Raw genomic sequence first — 22,460 nt, forward strand, 5'->3', positions numbered from 1 at the left:
TTCAAAGAACAAGATTCCAGATTCATTGATGTGTTCTACTGTATTCTGCTTTCTAATTCATTGATCTCTGCTCTAATCTTAATCATTTCCCTTATCATGCATGGGGTAGGCTTAATGTGTTGTTGATTCTCCAGTTCTTTAAGGTGTAAAGAGAGTTTGTTTATTTTGGTTTTTTGTTTTGTTTTGTTTTTATTTTTGTTTTTGAGTAGTAAGGCTTGAATGGCTATATATTCCCCCTTAGGATTGCCTTTGCCATATCCCATAGGTTTTGAATCAATGGGTCTTCATTCTTATTGGTTTCCATGAATTTTTAAGTTCTTTGATTTCCTGAGTGACCCAAACTTTGTTGAAAAAGGTGGTCTTTACTTCCAAGTGTTTGAATTTCTTCCAATATTTTTCTTGTGATTGAATTCCTATTTCAAAGCATGTGGACTGAGAATATGCAGGGAATAATGTCAATCTTTTGGTATCAGCTTAGACTTGACTTGTGACCAAGTATGTGGTCTATTCTGGAGAAAGTTCCATGTGTGCTCAAGAAGAATGGTTGTTCTGTTTTTTGTTTGTTTGTTTGTTTGTTTTTTTAAGGTGGAATGTTCTGTGTATATCTATGAGGTCCATCTAGTCCAGTCTGCCATTCAAGGTTCTTGTTTCTTCATTGATACTCTTCTTAGTTGATCTGAGCTGGTTTCATGATGATGTAAGAAAGAAGTCCAGAGTCATTATTTTGCATGTGGCTATCAGTTTTTACAACATCATTTATTGAAGATACTGTCCTTTCCTCAATCCTCTGTCATAAATTAATACTCTATTTGCATAGATTTATGGGCTCTTTATTATGTTCCATTATTCCATATTTCTGTTTTTATGCCAAACCAAATTCTTTGATTACTACAGCTTTGAATATAGATTAAAATCAGAAAGTGTAATACCTCCAGCTCCCTTTTCCTTTCTCAAGATTGCTTTGGCTGTTTGGAGTCCTTTGTGATTACATATAAATATCAAAATTTTTTTTCTAGTTCTATGGAAAATATCTTTGGAATTTTGATAAGGGTGGTATTAAATCTAATTGGATATAAATTGTATATAAATTTATATAAATATATTCATATATACATTTATATTTATATTTAATTACGTATTATTTATATATAAATATAAAAATTTATATAAATATAAATTGGATATAAATCCCTTTAGGAAGTATGGACTTCTTAATAATATTAATTCTTCCATCCAAGAATAGGAAATATCTTTAGTTTCTTTCTTTCCATTTTTTTGGTAACTTCTTTAATCATCTTTTATCAGTATTTTATATAGTGTTAAGTATACAGATCTTTCACCTCCTACTTGGTCAAGGTTATTCCTAAATATTTTATTCTTTTTGGTGTTATTATAAATGGGATTTTTTTCTTAATTTCTCTATTAGTTCATTGTTGGTGTATAGAAATGCAGCTTTTTTTTTACTAGCATGTCCCTGCTAACAACTTAACTTTGAATATATATATAAAAGCTCTAGATTTATATATTCTTAAAATTTGGGATGCTAGGTGTGGGGTCCAAACCCACCATTTCTCAGGGAGAAGCTAGAAGTTAGGGATTTCTTCCTGAATGTATAGTACTGTGCAAGAGTGGGATTTATGGTGAGAGTCTGTCTCAAACTTTCTGACCCATTCCATTGTGAGTATTTTCTCAGTTACCCAGTGTGTAGTAGTTTCTGGATTTTTCCCAAGGGAAACTGCTGCATGCATTGTTTTGCACACTCAGCACATCCACAGCAGGAGGGAAAGTCAGGTGCCTCATATGTTACCATTTTGGTCCACAGTTTTATTGTGTGTCTGATCAGAATCTTTTAATTAGCCACTTTTCCCAATTGTCCAAATCTGTGTCTAGTATTTCTTCATCCTATAGTCCCAGAAATACAGGGAATTTGTGGAGTCAAAGGAACTTGGATAATATCTGTATTACTTTTGAAGCATTTGAGTATTTTTATACTTGTCTACTACTTTTACCCACTTATTAAATAAATGGTATTTTGGTATTTTATTTATTGTTGGTGCATTTATGTGTAAAATGGCAATAATTTCATCCACTTCACACAGGCTCCCATGAGAATTAAATAAAATAATAAATATAAAGTAATTAGCCCTGTTCCTGTGACATAACAGCTGCTCAGTAAATGTTATTTTATTTCCCTTTATACTGTGATGGTCAAGGGCCTTGCCAGCCTCTATCTCAGCCATTCAACTAGAAGAGAAAATGAGTTTTTTAGTATATTTAGTGTCTACCATATCATGCCATATGTTTCTTAAGTTTATATTTTATTTTTTAAAGATTTGTATTTATTTATTTGACAGACAGAGATTACAAATAGGCAGAGAGACAGGTGGGGGTCGGGGGAGCAGACTCCCTGCTGAGCAGAGAGCCCAATGCAGGGCTCAATCCCAGGACTCTGGGATCATTTTTTTTTTTTTTTTTAAGATTTTATTTATTTATTCGGCAGACAGAGATCAGAAGTAGGCAGAGAGGCAGGCAGAGAGAGAGGAGGAAGCAGGCTCCCTGGTGAGCAGAGAGCCTGATGTGGGGCTCGATCCCTAGACACCGGGATCATGACCTGAGCTAAAGGCAGAGGCTTTAACCCACTGAGCCACCCAGGCACTCCAAGGACTCTGGGATCATGACCTGAGCTGAAGGCAGAGGCTTTAACCCACTGAGCCACCGAGGTACCCCAAATTTTTATTTTAGATATTACATTATGTGCTTATATTCTGGAAAACACAAAGCATGGTGCTTTAAACAAGGTATGACATCATTTTTCAAGGTAATGTTAACTCTGAAAAGGTTTGCACCATATAATTATGAGAAATAATTTATGGAATTTTATGACATCACTAGTAAACCATTTTTGTATACTCTTAACATGTTGTCTACACAATATTTGTTAATGGATCTACAAAAATATGAATCATTTTCACTCTGGATTCTAAGTTACTAAATCTTCAAAGATAATTACATATATAAACATGAGATTTTTTTTTACATTTTACTCTATAAAGTGATATTTTTAAAGCTATGAATGATTGACATTTATGTTTATAAACAGTGACTTTTAAGAAATTTTAACATAACAATAAAAACTCACACTGAAAAGGCTAATGTGAAGCCACTGCATTCATATCATTTGTCACATGAAAAATTAAGGATTTGTCAAAATCACCAGAGAGTTTAATTAGTCTCCTTTTCAATAAGAAATGGACTGTACCCTTGACTATAAAACTCAAGTCATGCTATGCTTAGAACCCAGATGGTGATCTTTTACACTCACCCAAGTGATACAGTTAAATGTATGTTTTTATAAATGAATGCCATTTGGATATTTGTTCTACCTTTACTGAAATTGTAAACTCCTTAAGGATAACCTAGGGCACTGAGTAGACTTAGTGCAGGTACTGCAGTTATTTTCATGGAATGTAAATGCAGAATTCCATAGGGAATGACATGGAAACAACATGTTTTCCTCTTAGGCCTACAGCTGGGTATACATAGAATGATTTATTAGAAAGCATTACATAAACTAATTGAATTATATCTCCCATGGGAAGAAAGTGATCATTTTTAGACTGCCAAAAGTTCTGTCTCTAGGGTTTACAAGAATCTTTTACTAAATTAATTAGCAGGCTAAATGGAAAATACAAAAGCAATTTCTTTTTAGAAAAAAATCAAATATTCATTTAAAATTCTTGGTCTTTCCTGGTGCAAAACATAAGGCTGATACCTTTCCTTCTGTTCATCATTTATATTACTTTGCTATACCCTATTTAAATATAATAAAGTGATTTCCAAGTAGAATTTACTCATTTAACTTCAGAAAATGAGAATAAAAGGCTGGGTGTTTAGAGAAAGAGAAAGAAGCTAGGAGTATTGTTGCAGACCAGGGGAATCTAGACAATTAACATATACCCCAGTTCTATGTCCATTCATCTTGCATTAAAAATGCCATGCCAGGAAATCTATAGAAGAGTAAAAGTAACACAGCAGGGATGTATTCATTGTTCACTGCTTAGTTAGAGCAAAAGGACAGATTGGCTAGTCAATGTGTCAATTATCTCTGATAGTTGTGTTCCATCTGAGTTGTGTAGTTTTGATGCAGAAGTTGCTCTATGATCTCTGAACTTCCCAGAAGAATAGAAAGTTATTACTTGAGATCCTCTTTATCATAACATTTCTGTCATGGAATCATGTGTTTTCTTTTTCATACCACTGTTTTCTAAAGTACTGGGGTACTTTCTTCAAATAAGATCTTGGAGAAACAGAATATGTTAAACAGATAATCATGAAACTGTTCTATCTGAAGGTGGAAACAGAACATGGTACACATTACAGCCTTACCTTACCCAATGCAAAGACTTATTAAACTTTACAGAATTTCTCCAATTTTGTGTAGCTCTGAATAAAAACTACTAATGTGGTTTATTGTTCCTAAGCCTTGAATTGCCTATGGATACTCTGGGCACCTTGTTAAACTGCAGATTTAAGTTCAAAAGGTTTGATATGAGGCCTGAGTTTATCCATTTCTAACAAACCCTCAGGTGATCCTGATGCTGATAGTCCACATACCAAACACTAAGTAGCAAAAATCTAGTCCAACAATGTTATTTTACTAAAACAAAACAAAACAAAACAAAAACCAAAACCAAGCTTAAGGATGTTACTGACTTCACCAATATCTTATAGCAAGATGATACCAGAATAAAACCACATAGACACAAAATGCCCTGAATTCCACCTTGGGGCTCATTTACCACCACATCTTGATTTCTCTTTCAAAGGAGTCTCTTGGCTGTGGAATAAGATAATGTATATGGTAAAGCCTAAATATCTCCATTTTACTTCCAATATAATTTTAATTTGCTGTTTTCTTTCTTTCTTACATGGTTAAATATGGGACTAAAATAGTTACTAGGAAGAAGATTTTATTTGATACTCAATTTAATCTGCTTTATGATGTTTTGATATAGAGAAAATGCACTTGTTTAATTTGCTATTTCAACAAATCAAACAAGATTATGAAATGCCCAAGTTGGGATTTCTATAGTAAATATTATTTTTTCTCTATTAAAAAAGTGTCTGACATACTTCCAGTAAAGAAAGCCACTGAAATACCAAAAAACAAAACCATTGTCTTAGAAATAGCCTGAAATGCACAAATAAATCAAATATAAGAAGGAAAAGTACATCAGAGTTGAAATTAAACACTGTACTAAATTCATGAAATTAATGCCTGATGCCTCATTTGGTTAAGCATCTCTCTTGATTTCTGCTCAGGTCAGGATCTCAGGTCCTGAGATGGAACCTCATTTGGGCTTTGTGCTTAGCGGGGAGTCTGCTTCTCTCCTGATCCTCCCCCTGCTCTCTCTCTCTCTCTCTCAAGTAAATAAATAAATAAACCTTTAAAAAACAAGCAAGAGAAAGAAAACAAGTTTGCTTGTGGTTTCTCCCCTCAAATCCTAACATAAACTTTGCTCTCTTACTTGCCAAGAACATCAGATTTATCACTCTGCCTCATACTGACTTGAGTGTTCTTTTCCATCAGTACTGCACATGGTTCTCCACTGCTCTTTAACCTAGAAAGACAGACTCAGGGCACCTGGGTGGCTCAGTCAGTTAAGCATCTGCTTTCAGCTCAGGTCATGATCTTGGGGTCCTGGGTCGGAGACCCATGTCAGCCTCCCTGCTCAGTGTGGAGTCTGCATCTCCCTCTGCCCTCTCCCACCCCCAGCTCGTGCTCTCTCACTCTCAAATAAATAAATAAAATCTTAGAAAAAAAAAAGAGACATTGATCTATGAATGTCCTTCAGAGACTATTATTAGGGCATTACAAAACAGAGGAAGTTACGATAAATCGCTCAGCTAAGTAACAAACATATTTATATCTATATTGATATCTCGATTAGAACTGGTAAGCAGGAGGTATTTCTGAAAACTATTTTATTTCTGTTTCTCATAGATAAAAAATATTCAGTATTTGCAAAATGAATGACCAAAATTACATTTAGAGTGTACTTAATGTACTAGTGAAAAGAACATTTAAAAAAAAACAAAACTCTGTTGAACTGTAATTAATACAGATGACAGCATGAATTTTTAAAAAACAGAAGAACAGAACAGATAATCCTAAACTGACCCATATATAGGAACTTAGTGCATGAAAAATAAGGCAATCGGAATCAATAAATGACAGACCCTTTGACAAAAATTCTTAGAAAATTAATTTCCCCTACTTTATATCAATCATAATAATATATTCACTGGATTAAAGTTCTAAAAGTGTTATTAATCTTAAAATTATAGATGAGACTATAAGAAAATAATTTAAATATTGCTGCATGAAAAGACTTTCTAAGGAGAGATGGAAAGCCCAGTGTCAGAAAGAAAAAAGTAAAGAAAAATACAAAAATATGGTGTAAGAGAACAGTCCAGTTTCATTCTTCTGCATGTGGCTGTCCAATTTTCCCAGCACTATTCATTTAAGAGACTGTTTTATTTTCCATTGGATAGTCTTTCCTGCTTTGTTGAAGATTAGTTGACTATAGAGTTGAGCATCCATTTCTGGGCTCTTCATTCTGTTCCATTGGTCTATGTGTCTGTTTTTATGCCAGTACTATGCTGTCTTGGTGATCACAGCTTTATAATATAGCTTGAAGTCAGGCACTGTGATGGCGCAGGTTTGGTTTTCTTTTTAACACTCCCCTGGTGATGGGCATTAAGGAGAGCATGTGATCCAATCAGCATTGGGTATTATACACAACTAATGAATCATTGAACGCTACATCAAAAACTAATGATGTATTATATGTTGCCTAATTGAACTTAATAAAAAAATGCAAAAAATACAAAAATCTCACAATTTACAAGTCTTATAAAGACCGGAGCTAAAATAGTCAGATGCTTAACTGATTGAGCCACTCAGGTGCCCCTAAGTGAGGTTCTTCAATACTTATCTGGAAAATGTAGTATTAAAAGGAATGCGTTAGGTTCTTTCTACAATCTTTTTGTGCCATCGTAATGGTACACATGAATGTCCTGGCAGATGCTCTCAAAAGCATTAATGATCTGAAAAGAGACACAAACTCTAGGTTCTTAATAGGCCATACTCCAAAGTCATCGTCTGGTTTCTAACTAAAATGATGAAGCATGGTTACTTTAGTGAATTTGAAATCACTGATAATCAAAGAGCTTGGAAATTGTTGTGAACCTCATGGAAAGGTTAAACAAGTGTGGAATGATCCACCTCAGATTTGAGGTACAACTCAAAGATCTAAAAACATGGAAAAATAATCTGCTTCTGTCCCATCAGTTTGGTTTCACTGTATTCAACAACAGCTGGTATCAAAGACCATGAAGAAGCAAAATGAAAATACAAGAGGGAAAATCCAATTCTTTTTCTAGGTATGGAATACATACATGCAAATACAATGCCCTAATGGACATAAATAAGTAAAAGGAATGAGTCAAGACTCTTTGTATTACAATGCAATGGTTCCTAAGGTACACTAAGTGAAACAAAAAGTCATTTAATAAGGAGGGTAATGAGTCCAGTTTTATGTTAAAATAAAATAAAAATTAATAAATTAATAAATTAATAAATAAAATAAAATAAAAATCGTAATGTGGCAGGATACAAAAATCAATGTACAGAAATCAGTTGTTTTCTTATACACTAACAATGAGAATATAGAAAGGGAAATTAGAGAATTGATTCTAGTAATTATAGACTAAGAACCATAAGATACCTGGGAATAAACCTAACCAAAGAGGTAAAGGATCTGTACTCGAGGAACTACAAAACACTCAAGAAAGAAATTGTAGAAGAAATAAAAAGATGGAAAAACATTCCATGCTCATGGATTGGAAGAATAAACATTGTTAAAATGTCTATACTGCCTAGAGCCATCTATACTTTCAATGCCATATCAATCAAAATTCCACTGGCATTTTTCAAAGTGCTGGAACAAACAATCCTAAAATTTGTATGGAACCAGAAGAGACTCCGAATTGCTAAGGAAATGTTGAAAAAGAAAAACAAAACTGGGAGCAACACATTGCCTGATTTCAAACTTTATTACAAAGCTGTGATTACCAAGACAGCATGGTACTAGTACAGAAACAGACACATAGACCAGTGGAACAGAGTAGAGACCCAGATATGAACCCTCAACTCTATGGTCAAATAATCTTTGACAAAGCAGAAAAAAATGTACAGTGAAGATAGTCTCTTCAATAAATGGTGCTGGGAAAATTGGACAGCTATGTATAGAAAAATGAAACTTGACTATTCCCTTACACCATACACAAAGATAAACTTGAAATGGATAGAAGACCTCATCATGATGTAGGAATCTATCAAAATCCTAGAGAAGAACATAGGCAGTAACCTCTTCGACATTGGCTACAGCAACTTCCTTCAAGACACATCTCCAAAGGCAAGGGAAACAAAAGCAAAAATGACCTTTTGGGACTTCATCAAAATCAAAAGCTTCTGCACAGCAAAGGTAACAGTCAACAAAACAAAGAGGCAGCCCATGGAGTGGGAGAAGATATTTGAAAATGACACTACAGACAAAGGGCTGATATCCAAGATCTATAAAGAACTCCTCAAACTCAACACACACAAAGCAGATAATCATGTCAAAAAAAAGGCAGAAGACATAAACAGACTTCTTCTCCATTGAAGACTTACAAGTGTCTAACAGACACATGAAAAAATGTTCATCATCATTAGCCATCAGGGAAATTAAAATCAAAACCACTTTGAGATACCACCTTCCACCAGTTAGAATGGTCAAAATCAACAAGACAGTAAACAACAATTGTTGGAGAGAATGTGGAGAAAGGGAAACCCTCTTACACTGTTTGTGGGAATGCAAGTTGTTGCAGCCACTTTGGAAAACAGTATGGAGATTCCTTAAGAAATTAAAAATAGAGCAACTCTATGACTCTACGCAATTGCACTACTAGGTAATTACCCCAAAGATACAGATGTACAAACACAGATACAGATACAAAGATACGAATGTAGTGAAAAGAAGGACCATCTGTACCCCAATGTTCATAGCAGCAATGGCCACAGTTGCTAAACTGTAGAAAGAGCCAAAATGCCCTTCAACAGATGAATGGATAAAGAAGATATGGTCCATATATACAATGGGATATTATGCCTCCATCAAAAAGGATAAATACCCAACTTTTGCAACAACACGGATGGGACTGGAGGAGATTCTGCTGAGTGAAATACATCAAGAAGAGAGAGTCAATTATCATATGCTTTCACTTACTTGTGGAGCATAAGGAATAACATGGAGGACATTGAGGGAAGGAGAGGAGAAGTGAGTTGGGGGAAATTGGAGGGGGAGATAAACCACAACAGACTGTGGACTCTAAGAAGCAAACTGAGGGTTTGGGAGGTGAGGAAGGTGGGGGGTTGGGTGAGCCTAGAGGTGGGTATTAAATAGGGCATGTATTGCATGGAGCACTGGGTGTAAAAAAGATAAAAAAATAAAAGATATAAGGAAGAAATCTAGAAGTACATAGATAGAATTTTAATAACTGTTCTCACAATATTGCATGTATGTGTGTATGAATATATACAACTCTCTATATAAAAGAAAATATTTATTTACCTATATGTTTAATTCTGAAGAAGAATGTTATATTTATACTACCAAGAGATAGGGTTTTAGAGACTGACACAGGCAATATGTATAACAGTGCAAACAAGATAGATGCCTTGTCCATTCTTACCAGGGAATTTATTAATTATGGCACTTCCTTTTCCACATCAAATATGGCCTCACTCTCTAGAACCAAATCAATGTAACAGCAATAAATAATTAAGTTTAAAAAATAATGTGTCAGAAAATGTGTTAATTGTTTTACATGCGTTATCTAATTTAATCCTCACAACAACCAACAACCCAAGAGTGGGGTGTTATAATGACTGCCCTCATTGAATAGCTAAAATATGATTTCAAAATACAAATAATTTATCCAAGAACACATAGAAAGTAAGTAGCAAGACAGTGGTTCAATCCTGTTTCTCCTTAATGCATTTAACCATCCCAATACTCCTTCTGAAAGGACCATTTACTGAATACCCACCATGTCATATGTGCATTATCACACCAATGACTGTGTGATGTAGAAATTATTGTAGTTTTATTTTATGGCCAAGGGAGAGACAAAGGATTTAAATAAAATATCCATAGTATCACAATATTAGAGGCTCTTTTTAGTCATAATAATTTCTTCCTTTACCATGTGAGAGGAATGATTTGGAAGAATGTCCTATTATTCAGGAAGGCTCACAAGATTCTCATCTCCCAAATATGGTCTCAAACTTCAGGTAACTGACATTTCTCAACTAATTAGGCATCCCACATAAAATGCCATGTGTCAATCACATTGCAGACTCCTGAAGACTCAAAAAAGATCACAAAAGTATTACAGGTGTTGGTGTTCTTTACATGTACCCACCTCTTGGCACGTATAGCCAGTATTTATGTTCTTGTGATATCTGAATCAATTTAATGTCCTCTCATCCCTAAACATCCACAGACACCTGTATGTCCTAAGACCAGAATGGGGGAGGCAGATGGCAAAGTATAAGCCTTTTGAGCCTTCTTTTGACAATAACTACTTCCAGGACTTAATTAATGAGGGATCCAAGTTGCAGAAATTGTTGAAATTGTTGATAACAAGACACAGAGGAGGAAAAAGGAAAAGAAACTATGATTTTAGTTCTGTTTGGAGTAGCTGAGAAATTCCAAAGAAGAAAGGTGAGAGAGCAGTTAAATCATCAATAACTGCTGAAGAAATGACTCTGAAACCTATAACAAGTACTTTGGTTTTTCTTTTGAATTACTTCAAATTTAATAAAAATTATGAAACTTACATTAATCTTGATCTCACATCTTGAGCTAGTCCATTCTGCAACAAATGAACATTGATACTCGCTAACGAGATCTATGCATCTGAAACACAGAATTACATTTTTAAATAAGTAAGACAGTAAAGCATAATTTCAAAGGAGTTTCGCTATTTAAAGTTTTTCCTTTCCAGTTAAGGGAAAAAACAAACATTCCCATGAGCAATAGAAGGCAGAGTTTGTTCCTGCTTCTTATCCTTCAAGGTGACTGGACTGAAAGAACTGATCAATTTTAATTTTTGCCATCTTCCCCGTGGCAATGTAAAGAAAGAAAAGTTCTAAAGATAAAAAGTACATCTAGAGTTTATGTTGGGAACTGAAGTCAGCTATGGCCAAATTGCACTGCAATGAGCTACCATCCTCATCCTCTCTCCCCTGCTTACAAAGTCAGTGGCAGGACTAGAAAAGAAAAATAATGCTGCAGAAAAAGGCTGGTGCATCTTCTTTGCCTCCTGCATCTCCTAGAAATATCCAGGGTCTAAATTTGCATGAACTAATATTCTATCCATGAGCAGGAGAGTTATTATATAATTCCATAAATAGAGTCAAAAAATACCTTACATGTACATGGGGATGAGAGAGCCAGTCTACTTAGCAACATTTTAAATTCTAAGTGTGTGGTATTATCCCTTCACAGAGCAAATAATAGAATGTCTCATCATCTTACCAGCTACTTCTATTACTGTGAGCAGTTACCTTTAAGTATATTAAAGTCCAATTAATCCACATTTATTGAAAATTACTTTATGCTAATGAGCAGAAATAAAAGAAGGGCAGAGATAATGTATCAGTACATGGCATTAAGTGGAACAGGCAGCATCTGTCATCTTAACTGTACTTAGCACTCGTTTTATGAAAGAGCATAATTAAAATTATCTTTATCAACTTTCCCTTGACATTAAGTCTTAAATATTGTGAGTTAAATTTACTTTCTGATTTAATAATAGAAAAACAAAAATAGTTACCTTCCATATAGACCAGGATTTGAGAGGCAATCATTTGCATTTTCTTCACAGCGTGTTCCGAAAAATCCACTCTTGCAGTCACAGGTATAATGATTGATGCCATCAATACAAGTTCCATCATGGAGACAGGGATCTGATAGACATTCATCTATATTTACTTCACAATCAATGCCTACAATAGAAGAGACAAGACAAAACACAAGACCATTTAAATGTAAAACTCCAAAGTTTATTCATTATGGTAAACACCAAAAAATCAAGGCTCCTTCCCGTACAGGTAACTTGACACATTGTAGCAAAAGAAAACACTTTTTCAAGGTTAAACATGTTTAGAAGTCAATAAACTCTCATACTACTAATTTAATGTAAATGAGAAAAACAAAGCACAACCTTAATCTACTTTAGAAATTTGTCCTTAGTGCAAGCAATTGTTAATTGAGAATGTTAGTGAAGTAATCAATTATATCAAGTTGGCACTGTAAACACTAATTCAAGATCTTTTTCAGTTTTTTTTTTTTTAAATAATGATTCTTGATAGTCAAATATTTCTCACTTATAGGGGTTAAGAAAGAGTTTGAATTTTTCTAACTTTGGTCTTGGTGAGTCTATTAATGCGCTGACTGACACTTCTAAATGCAACCTAATTTTGGCAAAATACCTAGTGTCTTCAAAGGCTAAGTTTTAAATACTTATTAAGCACCGACCATGTAGTACCTCTGTACTCAACTAGGGGTACCAAACAGAAGAGGGAAAAACAAAACAAAGCAAGAAAAGACAGTGACCCTGTTAATCCAGAATTGTTATGTCAGAGGTAATATTTATAGATAGAAAAAACCACATAAACAAAGCTTAATGGGAAGCTAGATTGTATTTCAGGTTTTACATGTGAGAAATATTAGGAAGAAGTAGAGGGACATGGTAAAAATGGTTAGGATAATCCCTCTGTTATTGCGTCCATCTGTACTGAGCATCTAGCTACCATCAACTGAGCACTTACTGGCACACCACGCCTTGTGCTGAAGACTTTACACATATTATCTTAGTTAATGGTCATCTATCCTGGAGGTAGGTAATACAAAGTCTAACTCACTGGTAAATAAACAAAGGTTTGGAGAGTTTAAATAATGTTTTCAAATCACACAGGCCATAAAAGTAGATTGGGATTCAAATCATGTGGACTATTCCACAGCTGCTATGATATGTGCATAAATTACTATGCTGAGTAATACAATAGATACTGTTAAAAACAAGAAAACAGACCCAAAATAGTCTCTTATGCAAGCCCCTCATCACCAAACCAAGACTTAATTACAGTTTCAGCTCTCCTAGAAATGAAATCTTAAACCAGTCAGTCAAGAAACTCCTGATCAGCACCAGTTATGTAGTCTGCCTGATAGACCCCTGCCAGCCCCAAATGATTGCAATAACCAATCTGCTTTTTTTTTTTTTTTTAAAGATTTTATTTATTTTTTTGAGGGAGAATGAGTGAGAGAGAGCAGGAGAGAGGAGAAGGTCAGAGGGAGAAGCAGACTCCCCAAGGATCTGGGAGCCCGATGCGGGACTCGATCTTGGAAGTCCGGGATCATGACCTGAGTTGAAGGCAGTTGCTCAACCAATTGAGCCACCCAGGCACCCCCCAATCTGCTTTTTTTGTCTAGTGTATCTTCCTTGTCCCTGCTGCCTTCAGGCTATAAAAGTCATTTTGCACAGCTCCTTGGAGCTCCAGTCTATATATTAGATTGGATGCTGCCTCATTTGACTCAATTTTTGTGCAGGTAAACTCTTGAAATTTTTAATATGCTTCAGTGTATCTTTTAACATAATGTTTAGTTGAGACTAAGGATAAACTTATTAAATATTAAGCTATTATAATGCTTAAAACAGATAGTTATAAATAAGCTAGTTGGAAATAAAGAGAAGATTATAAACAAGTTTATTACGATGAAGAAAATAATAATTATGATAATAATAATAACTGATACTTGAAAACCTTACTATGTGCCCGGTACTGTTGAGAACATATATAGATTAACTCATTTAAGCTTTACAGTAGTTTTCTGACATGGAAATTGCTCTTCCCATTTTATAGAATAAGAAAATAAAGCACAAGATCTCATGGCTATTAAATGGCAGAGCACATGCTGTTAGCTACTATGTGATACCATCATACCACATCCTAATATGTAACAGTATGGCATCTGTCCTAATGATGGACCAAAATGAGTGCTTCAGGCATTTAAGAAATAGAAGTAATTGGGGCGCCTGGGTGGCTCAGTGGGTTAAGCCGCTGCCTTCGGCTCAGGTCATGATCTCAGGGTCCTGGGATCGAGTCCCGCATCGGGCTCTCTGCTCAGCAGGGAGCCTGCTTCCCTCTCTCTCTCTGCCTGCCTCTCTGTCTACTTGTGATCTCTGTCAAATAAATAAATAAAATCTTAAAAAAAAAAAAAAGAAAGAAATAGAAGTAATTGAGCCTATATCTGAGAAAGAGGATAAAGAAAGCTTCGATGGTCATCGTGAAAAGGAAACCAAGAAAATTCAGATAAATAGTTTGAAAGAATTAGGTATCTCAGCATTTGTCTGCATACCAGCAAAAAAACTGGGGAGGACAAGGCTATTGGCAGATAGGCAGCCATTTTACAAAGTGATATCGTAACTTAACTAATTTTCATATCATTTGTAGAACTATCTATTCAAATGGATGTTATTTAGAGCAATCACACTGGGAGTCTGTGATTTATTGCAAATGAGGCTTCAAATGCAAAGAATATTTTTGGAAATTCTCTTTGTAGACTGTCAGTTTTCAAGTCAAAATCCTATTATGTAATGGTAACTTATTTATTTATTTTTTTACCATAAATATTATTACCCAAATAGAACTTTGGATATTAATAATGCTATAAAAATAATATGTATAAATTGCTCAAATCCACAGCTGTTTCAAAAGGGCCATCAGAATTTAGGTTCAGAATATGGATTGAACAATCATAATAGTGCACATCAGACTATTAAGAATAAAAACAAAAAAGGACCCCCTTTCCTAATCTCTGGCTCTGTGGCTCATGTTATACAGGTATATTTCTCATTCATACTCCATGACCAAGGTGAACACATAATTACTATCTTTTCTTGACAAAAATCACAACTATATCGTATCAAGTGACTGATTTTGGTGTTTCCAGAGGCATTATTATTCTAATTAATAAGATGAGTAAAAGTGTCTGTAGGACTATGTAGAATGCTGGCAGAATCAGTGATGAAAATTTCAGTTAAAAAGAGGTCAATTTACCAGAAAAGTGTGGGACAAGGAGTAAAACGATAAAAGGGAATTGGACAGGATGTATCTAGTACCTTTAGAGACAGGAGACTTGACAGAAGATGCTATCCTCTGTAGAGAAGGCAAGAATGTCTCAATTTTACTAGAGAAACATCATCAACATTACCTTAGGAGCTTTTTCTTTAAAGACTTTATTTATTTATTTATCTGTCTATCTATTTATTCACTTATTTATTTGACTCAGAGAAAGAGAGCACAGGCAGGGGGAGTAGCAGGCAGAGGGTGAAGCAGACTTCCCACAGAGTAGGGAGAACCTGATATGGGAGTTGATCCTAGGACCCTGGGATCATGACCTGAGCTTAAGGTAGTCACTTAATCAGCTGAGCCACCCAGGCACTCTGCTTTAGGAGCTTTTTATTCCCCTACTGTTCTATCCATTAAGTAAACTGTAGTCATAATTTGACTGCTTAAGTAAACCTCTAGAGAGACTAAGGATGTAATGATCAACTGAACTGAATATTCTGGCCAATTTACACTTTTTAAAACTGCATCCTCTTCTTCAATCACAATCACCATTATCCTAATTTTAATGTTTTTCCCCCACAGCAAATAAAAATTTGCTCCTTTATCTTTTTTTTTTTTCCTTTGGGCATGAATTTTGTTTGTCTAGTTCAATACTTCATTCCTTCAGATCATTGTGGTGTGTGTATGTGCGTGTTTGTATTTTGCTTTATACATCATCTTTGTTTTTTTTTTTTTTTTTCAGAAGTCTCTGCCTCTTCCCAAGCAAGAACAAAACAGTTCTTGAGAATCTGGGGAAACTGTTTGTCCTTGCAATGTGTGAGAATAGAATCTGGAATGAAGTGATCCCTCTGAGGTGTGTGCCTAAAAGTCATGTCTAATCTGTGGAGTCAAGGGGAATTATTTAATGGAATATCGATTTTTTCCCCCACCTCCAAACAGAGGAGCTTTCATGATTAGTTAAAAAGTAATAAAGGTGTGCAGACTGTTAAACTTTGGTTCAAAATGATCTCCCATACATAATTACCAGCTCCAAGAAAGAACGAAATATGATTGTTTGTGACAACATGAACTTTGAGGGCATTAAGCTCAGATAAGTTAGAGAGAGAAAGACAAATACTGCATGGTACCACTTATACGTGAAATCTTAAAAAATTAAAAAAAAAAAAAAAAGTCAAACCCAGACAGAGAAGAAAAGTGGTTGCCAGAGAGAGGCTGGGATTGGAGGAAATAAGGAGAGGTTGTTCAAAGTGCACAAAAGTTCAGCTATAAGAGGATTAAGTTCTCAGGATCTAATGTATAATAACCTGGTGACTGTGGTGGATAACACTATGTTACATAATTTGAAATATGTTAAGAAGTAGAACTTAAATATTCTCTTAAAAGATAAAAATTCTGAGGTGTTAATTAACAAGATGGGAGGAATCCTGTTATAATGTATACAAGCACCAAATTACCATGTTGTGCAAATTAAATATCTTATAAATTTGTCTATTATACCATAATAAATCTGAAAAAATAGAAATTATATATTCCACCATAAATGGAAAACCATTATCATGTTCCAGAAATTAAAAAAAAATAACAAAAAAATGCAACAAAACCATAATTACCAATCCATGCAAACTTTAAATTACTCATCTGTAAATTCTGGATCAAGATATCTATGTTGTAGCATAATTGAGAGACTTACAGAGAGTATGCATTTTTAGCAGCATGGAGAAGAAGAAAAGTGATATTTATGATAATTTATTATTATAACAACATGTTCATTTGTCTTCCTTATAGGATTCAAATCTGAATGCTTTGACACTGTCTCCATGAATTCAAGTAAATAAAAAAGAAATAATATTTAGTATTTGTTAGACATTACCAGGGCTTGCTCAAAATCTCAGTGTTAGTTCTTTTCCTATCTTGCTTTATATCCCAGATTCTTCTTACTACTCATCAATGTATCCAACACATATTCATTGAGCATCTATTTTGTGTCAGTCATAGTTCTGGACTCCTTCCATAGTTAGTTCTCATTGGCCTGGTCCATACCTACATAACATACCTCCATCATAGTGTAGCAAATATTTTCCAAATAATTTAATGATGAACATTGTGGGTTTCATTTGACAAGAGAAGAAAAATGACAATTTTTAATTATTTATTTATTTTTCCTTTTTGCTATGTCTAACTTATTTTTTTTTCTGCTATCTTGCTGCTTGATTTGGGACTTATAAAACCACAAAATTGTTTGGAATAATAATTCCATAGTTACTAAATATCAATATATCAATCGCTAAAGAGACCAAAAGATTACATTTAATAAAATGGTTAAATGAGACTTTTTATGAATAAAAAGAAGATATTAATAAAAATAAGACTTTTATTGGATTTTATTTACTTCTTTTTCTTGGGATCACAGGTTGATTCTTAATCTATTCTTTTCAGTTAATTTTTAGACTTTTATCTCTTTTTAAAAGCTAAAAGGCACAGAACTGATTCTATGGTTATAAAAAGTTATAAATAGGGGCAACTGGGTGGCACAGTCAGGTAAGCAGATGCCTTTGGGTCAGGTCATGATCTCGGGGTCTTTTTTTTTTTTAAGATTTTATTTATTTATTTGACAGAGAGATAGAGAGTACAAGTAGGAAGAGCAGCAGAGAGAGAGGGAGAAGCAGACTCCCCACTGAGCAGGGAGCCAGGTGCAGGACTCCATCTCAAGACTCTGAGGTTAAACCATATGATAATTGATAATTGAAAGTGAAACCATATGACAATTGACTCTCTCTGCTTGACTTATTACACTAGATCTTATTTAAAATCATTTATAAAAACTCACATCACAAATCTGCCCAGTGATGTTTAAGTGCTTTTAACATATAACTCACATTATATAGATCACTATTGTTTCTTCAGAAAGACATGTTTTATTTTGGCAAACATATCCACAACATACAAGTTTACATCTGGAATATTTTCAGTTTGTATTTCTAACGTTATAAGTCCTTATTTCATTAATAGCATAGGCAACTCCTTTTTCTAAGCAGAGTAGATGATTACTTGGGGAATTTGGGGCACTTTCCAGGCCTCCACCTGGAAACCTTCTTTACCAGGCTTCTTCAACATGTGTCTCTGCATCTAACATTTTCACAGTAGAAATTAATGAATCCTTTTAAGAAATAAGTCACTAATATATATGAACTGAGAAGTGTGATCAATAAAATATTTACGTGCATCAACAATGTTACAACAAATATGTGCAAATAAACAGTTCTATTTATTTATGTATCATCGATGTATCATCCATCTATCACCTTCATCTATCATTTTTCTAACAAGCTTTTCTCTGGTCTATGTTCCTTCTTTTACTTTCTCTTCAAGCCCTCTACACCCAATTTTCTCAAACTGGTCAGTCTTACACATGTTGGCCAAGTTTTCCAAAATGACTTTTCTGATTCCTAATATTCTTCATTTCATATGTGTTATCCTAACAAATACTTTATGGTCACTTTACTGTCTCCTGAAATCAATATAGTTTTCTTAGCCTAGAACTAAATCCTCTAGGTCAATCTTGCCTTTCTTACCATTCCTCTGATATTATCAACTACTCTAGTCCCTAAGTTTAGAAACCTAATAGAACTGCCTGTGGAATTAAAAAAAATTATATATATTTTCCCAAATTTGAATCTCTAATAAGTAAGCTTGACAAGCTATTTATATATATTTTTAAGATTTTATTTATTTATTTGTCAGAGAGAAAGTGAGTGCAAAAGCAGGCAGAGTGGCAGGCAGAGGCAGAGAAAGAAGCAGGCTCTCCGCTGAGCAAGGAGCTCAATATGGGACTCGATCCCAGGACCCTGAGATCATGGGTTAAGTCATTGGCTTAACCCACTGAGCTACCCAGATGTCCCTACAAGCTATATTTTTAAAAAGGCATCTCTCCAGCTATTTCCAAAGCATAGATAGATGTGAGAATCACTGCTTTCATCAAACTAAAATAGAATTAATATTATATTTTTTTGTATCTACATTTACTCCTGATAGTTCTATCTGGAATGTTATTTCCCTATCTCTGCTTAATTGAAGCCTGATTTTACCCAGGTCCTACTAAAATTCTAACTCATTTTTTAAAAATTCCCCTTAATATTTCCCAATAAAAATTATCTAACAACTTTTATCAGATTACCCTTAAAGTATATTTATTTGAATTACTGTCTTATCTTCCCTACTTGATGATAAAGGACAGAGATCATATCTATTTTCACTTCATACAAAATGCCAAATACAAAATTTCTCAGGTGGTCAAAGATCAAATAGTCTGCTTCTCTAATGTTGAAAACATCCAAATTATGATAACATTTTGAAAATGATTACAACTTACTATATAGGATGATACATATGAATGACCTAGTAAGTTAATGCAGGCACACAATAATCACATAAATAATGGACTTAGGAATCAATGACTGAAAATTCAGATGGACCCATGTAGCCATTTTGTATTACAACATACAATAACGGAATAAGAGCTTTTTAAGACCAAAATAAGAATTTTATAACAAGATATGTTATTATCAACAGTATTTAAATACTATCATAAAACGATACTATCATGTAGTAAATGATACTACAATACTATCAACTATCATAAAATGTTTCCAGTTAGGCAGTCCAGCAAATGTCATTCTTCTAGGAATAATCTAAGAAAACATGCATTTTTATTGTTTAAAAGGAATTAAATTTAAAAATTAAGAGAAAGTCAAGAAAAGAAAAAAAAAACCCAGAAAACCAAAACCCACCAACTATCAATGGAATGAGATAAAAAATGAATTAAGCAATGAAGAATATCGAAAGAAAGAAATTATTAAAAATACTCAAATGGAAATGCTAAAAGAAAATACTTATAGTTGAAAAAAATCCTTCAGTGAGTTTATCAGTGGTAGGCTGAGCTGAGGAAACAACCACTGAACCTGAAAACAAGTCAGTAGAAATTATTCAAGTTAAAACACCCAGAGATAGAAAAGAGTAAGAAAACAGAACAGAACATCTAAAAGATCTGACTGTCATTTACTTGTAAATTGGCACTTTAATAAAGGAAGTATTAGGAAAAAGAAATATGGCAAAAGATATATTTGAATAGAGTAACATACAGTGATTTTACTGAATTAACTGAACTGTAGCACATGCTATCTTGTTGCTTGGGTCATGTATCCCAGTAGTCTCTATGCTATTAGAGATGCGTGTAATGAAAAATATGCAATGTGGGGAAGACTGAGGAAGATAATCACAGACCCAGGCTAAGCATATATAGCAGAGAATTATCCTGAACTTGAAAAAAAGTCCCTGGCATACTTCTGGAACCTGGCAGAGATAAAACTCGTGACTATGGGACATCAAATATCCACACAGACAGAGTTTCTTATCATGAACAAATCTTATGCACTGGGAATGAGCAGCAGGAATATATTGTAGATGGTACCTCAGGGATCGAATCTGAGTAGACCAGAGATCATGTGTAATTTGCACTCCTATGTTATGCACTACTATTGCAATATCAGCTCTCCCTCAATCCACACTATGACCTTATTAGAAAGAAGCCCTCCCTTAATAGCATCTGAAGGACAAAGAACAAGCGTGAGCATGGTTCATGGATGGGTTCACTTGGTTTATAGATATGAACTGGAAATGGATGGCAACTTTCCTATAGCTTCACTGAGAGGTTCTCTATAAATATAGGGTTAAAGGAAAATCCTTCCAATAGGCAGATTTTCAGTCAGAGGATTGTTTTTGGATAGAAATAGAGGTAGGCCAAGGTAAGAATATACCTGAACTCATAAAGTGGTGGTAAATAACCTGGTTGGTTTATTACTGGACTAGAAGGAAAAGAGTTAGACAATTTGAGTCAAAAAATTTGGAAGGAGGCATATATATGGATTAATGGGAATTAGCATAAAGTGTGAAGGTCTTAGCAATGCATCTTAACACCGACACAGGATATCTACAACAGAAGATGCACTAAATAACCACACAGAAAGAACTTGGTCAGTTAACATCAGTCCTATTTTGTCTTCAGAGACCATAAGAGGCATCAACAGAGTGGAGCATAGATACAGACTCTATGCATGGGCCCCATGAATGGATGTTCAAGGTCCAAGACTGATATAGTTATTGCTTTCCTTAAATACCCAATGTACTAGGAATAGAGATCAAAGCTATCAGCCATTTGGTAGTCAGCAGATTTTTCTGGACTTATGTGATTCATTTTGACTAGCCATGACACATATTTCAGATATGGGTATATTTTCTTTATCTCTTCGCCAACAGACATTTAACCAGCATTACAACTCTAGGGCTTATTTACTGGTGATCCACAAATATTAAATTTCTCCTAACATCTCAATGGACCAAGGAATCTACTTTATCTAAAAGCCCATTGGTGATCATATAACCACGAGATCCAATGACTCTTATAATACATGGCACCATCACAAAACTACTAGGTGTTAGCTTGGAGATGAGAGCCTACAAGGATGGGCACCATCACTCTCTGTGTACCACTGAGAGATTGTGCTTTGCATTTCTGACAATATAATCTCCATCATCTACAGGTCCTGATTCCTAGGGGAGAGAATACCAGAGGATACTACAAGAGTTCCTCTTTTATAATGCTATGGCTTCCACTCAGTCACTTTGGTCTCTTTGTGCCAAGAGATAATCAGGCAAGGAAAGAAGTCATTATCCTTACAGGAGTTATTGATGGAGATCACCAGAATGTAGAGGGTGCTGTTATAAAATAGAGCAAGGATGAAAACAAGTGGCATCAAGATGACCTACTGGGACACACGTTGGTACTTCTTTGCCCAATATCATCAGGAAATAGACAAAACACAGCAGCCACAGCCATACTAAGAGATCAGAACTCTTCGGCATAACATTCTCGTTTACTTCACTAGGTAATCTACTAGCATATTTTAGCAAATAAGAATGAATGTAAGAGAAATTGCATAGGAAAACAGGAAGATGAGTATCAGCTATAGTATCAAGAACTGCATCAATGACATAAGTTATAGTTCTCCCCAGTAACAGCCTCTTGTTTTTACTCAGAACAAGAGACAAATTGGAATTTAGGGGGAGTGTTTTTAGACGAAGCGTACTTATTTTTGAAAGCAGTTGGGGCTGATGGGTATACAAAGTAATGAGTATCCCAGATCCCTGTTCAGAATAAAGG

At 34.6% G+C, this 22,460-nt stretch overlaps 1 protein-coding gene and 1 pseudogene across 1 annotated transcript in view; one reads left to right on the top strand and one right to left on the bottom strand.

Moving 5' to 3' along the window:
- Nucleotides 1-22,460, bottom strand: part of EYS (eyes shut homolog) — a 1,652,430-nt gene that overhangs the window by 1,017,761 nt on the left and 612,209 nt on the right. The window contains 2 exon segments of the mRNA XM_044253753.1: nucleotides 10,949-11,027; nucleotides 11,947-12,118. Of these exon segments, the coding sequence (XP_044109688.1) occupies nucleotides 10,949-11,027; nucleotides 11,947-12,118 (251 nt within the window).
- LOC122918972 lies at nucleotides 7,063-7,481 on the top strand (annotated as a pseudogene).

Source organism: Neovison vison, chromosome 1 (genome assembly GCF_020171115.1).
Source record: "Neovison vison isolate M4711 chromosome 1, ASM_NN_V1, whole genome shotgun sequence".
In the NCBI taxonomy this organism is placed as follows: domain Eukaryota; kingdom Metazoa; phylum Chordata; class Mammalia; order Carnivora; family Mustelidae; genus Neogale; species Neogale vison.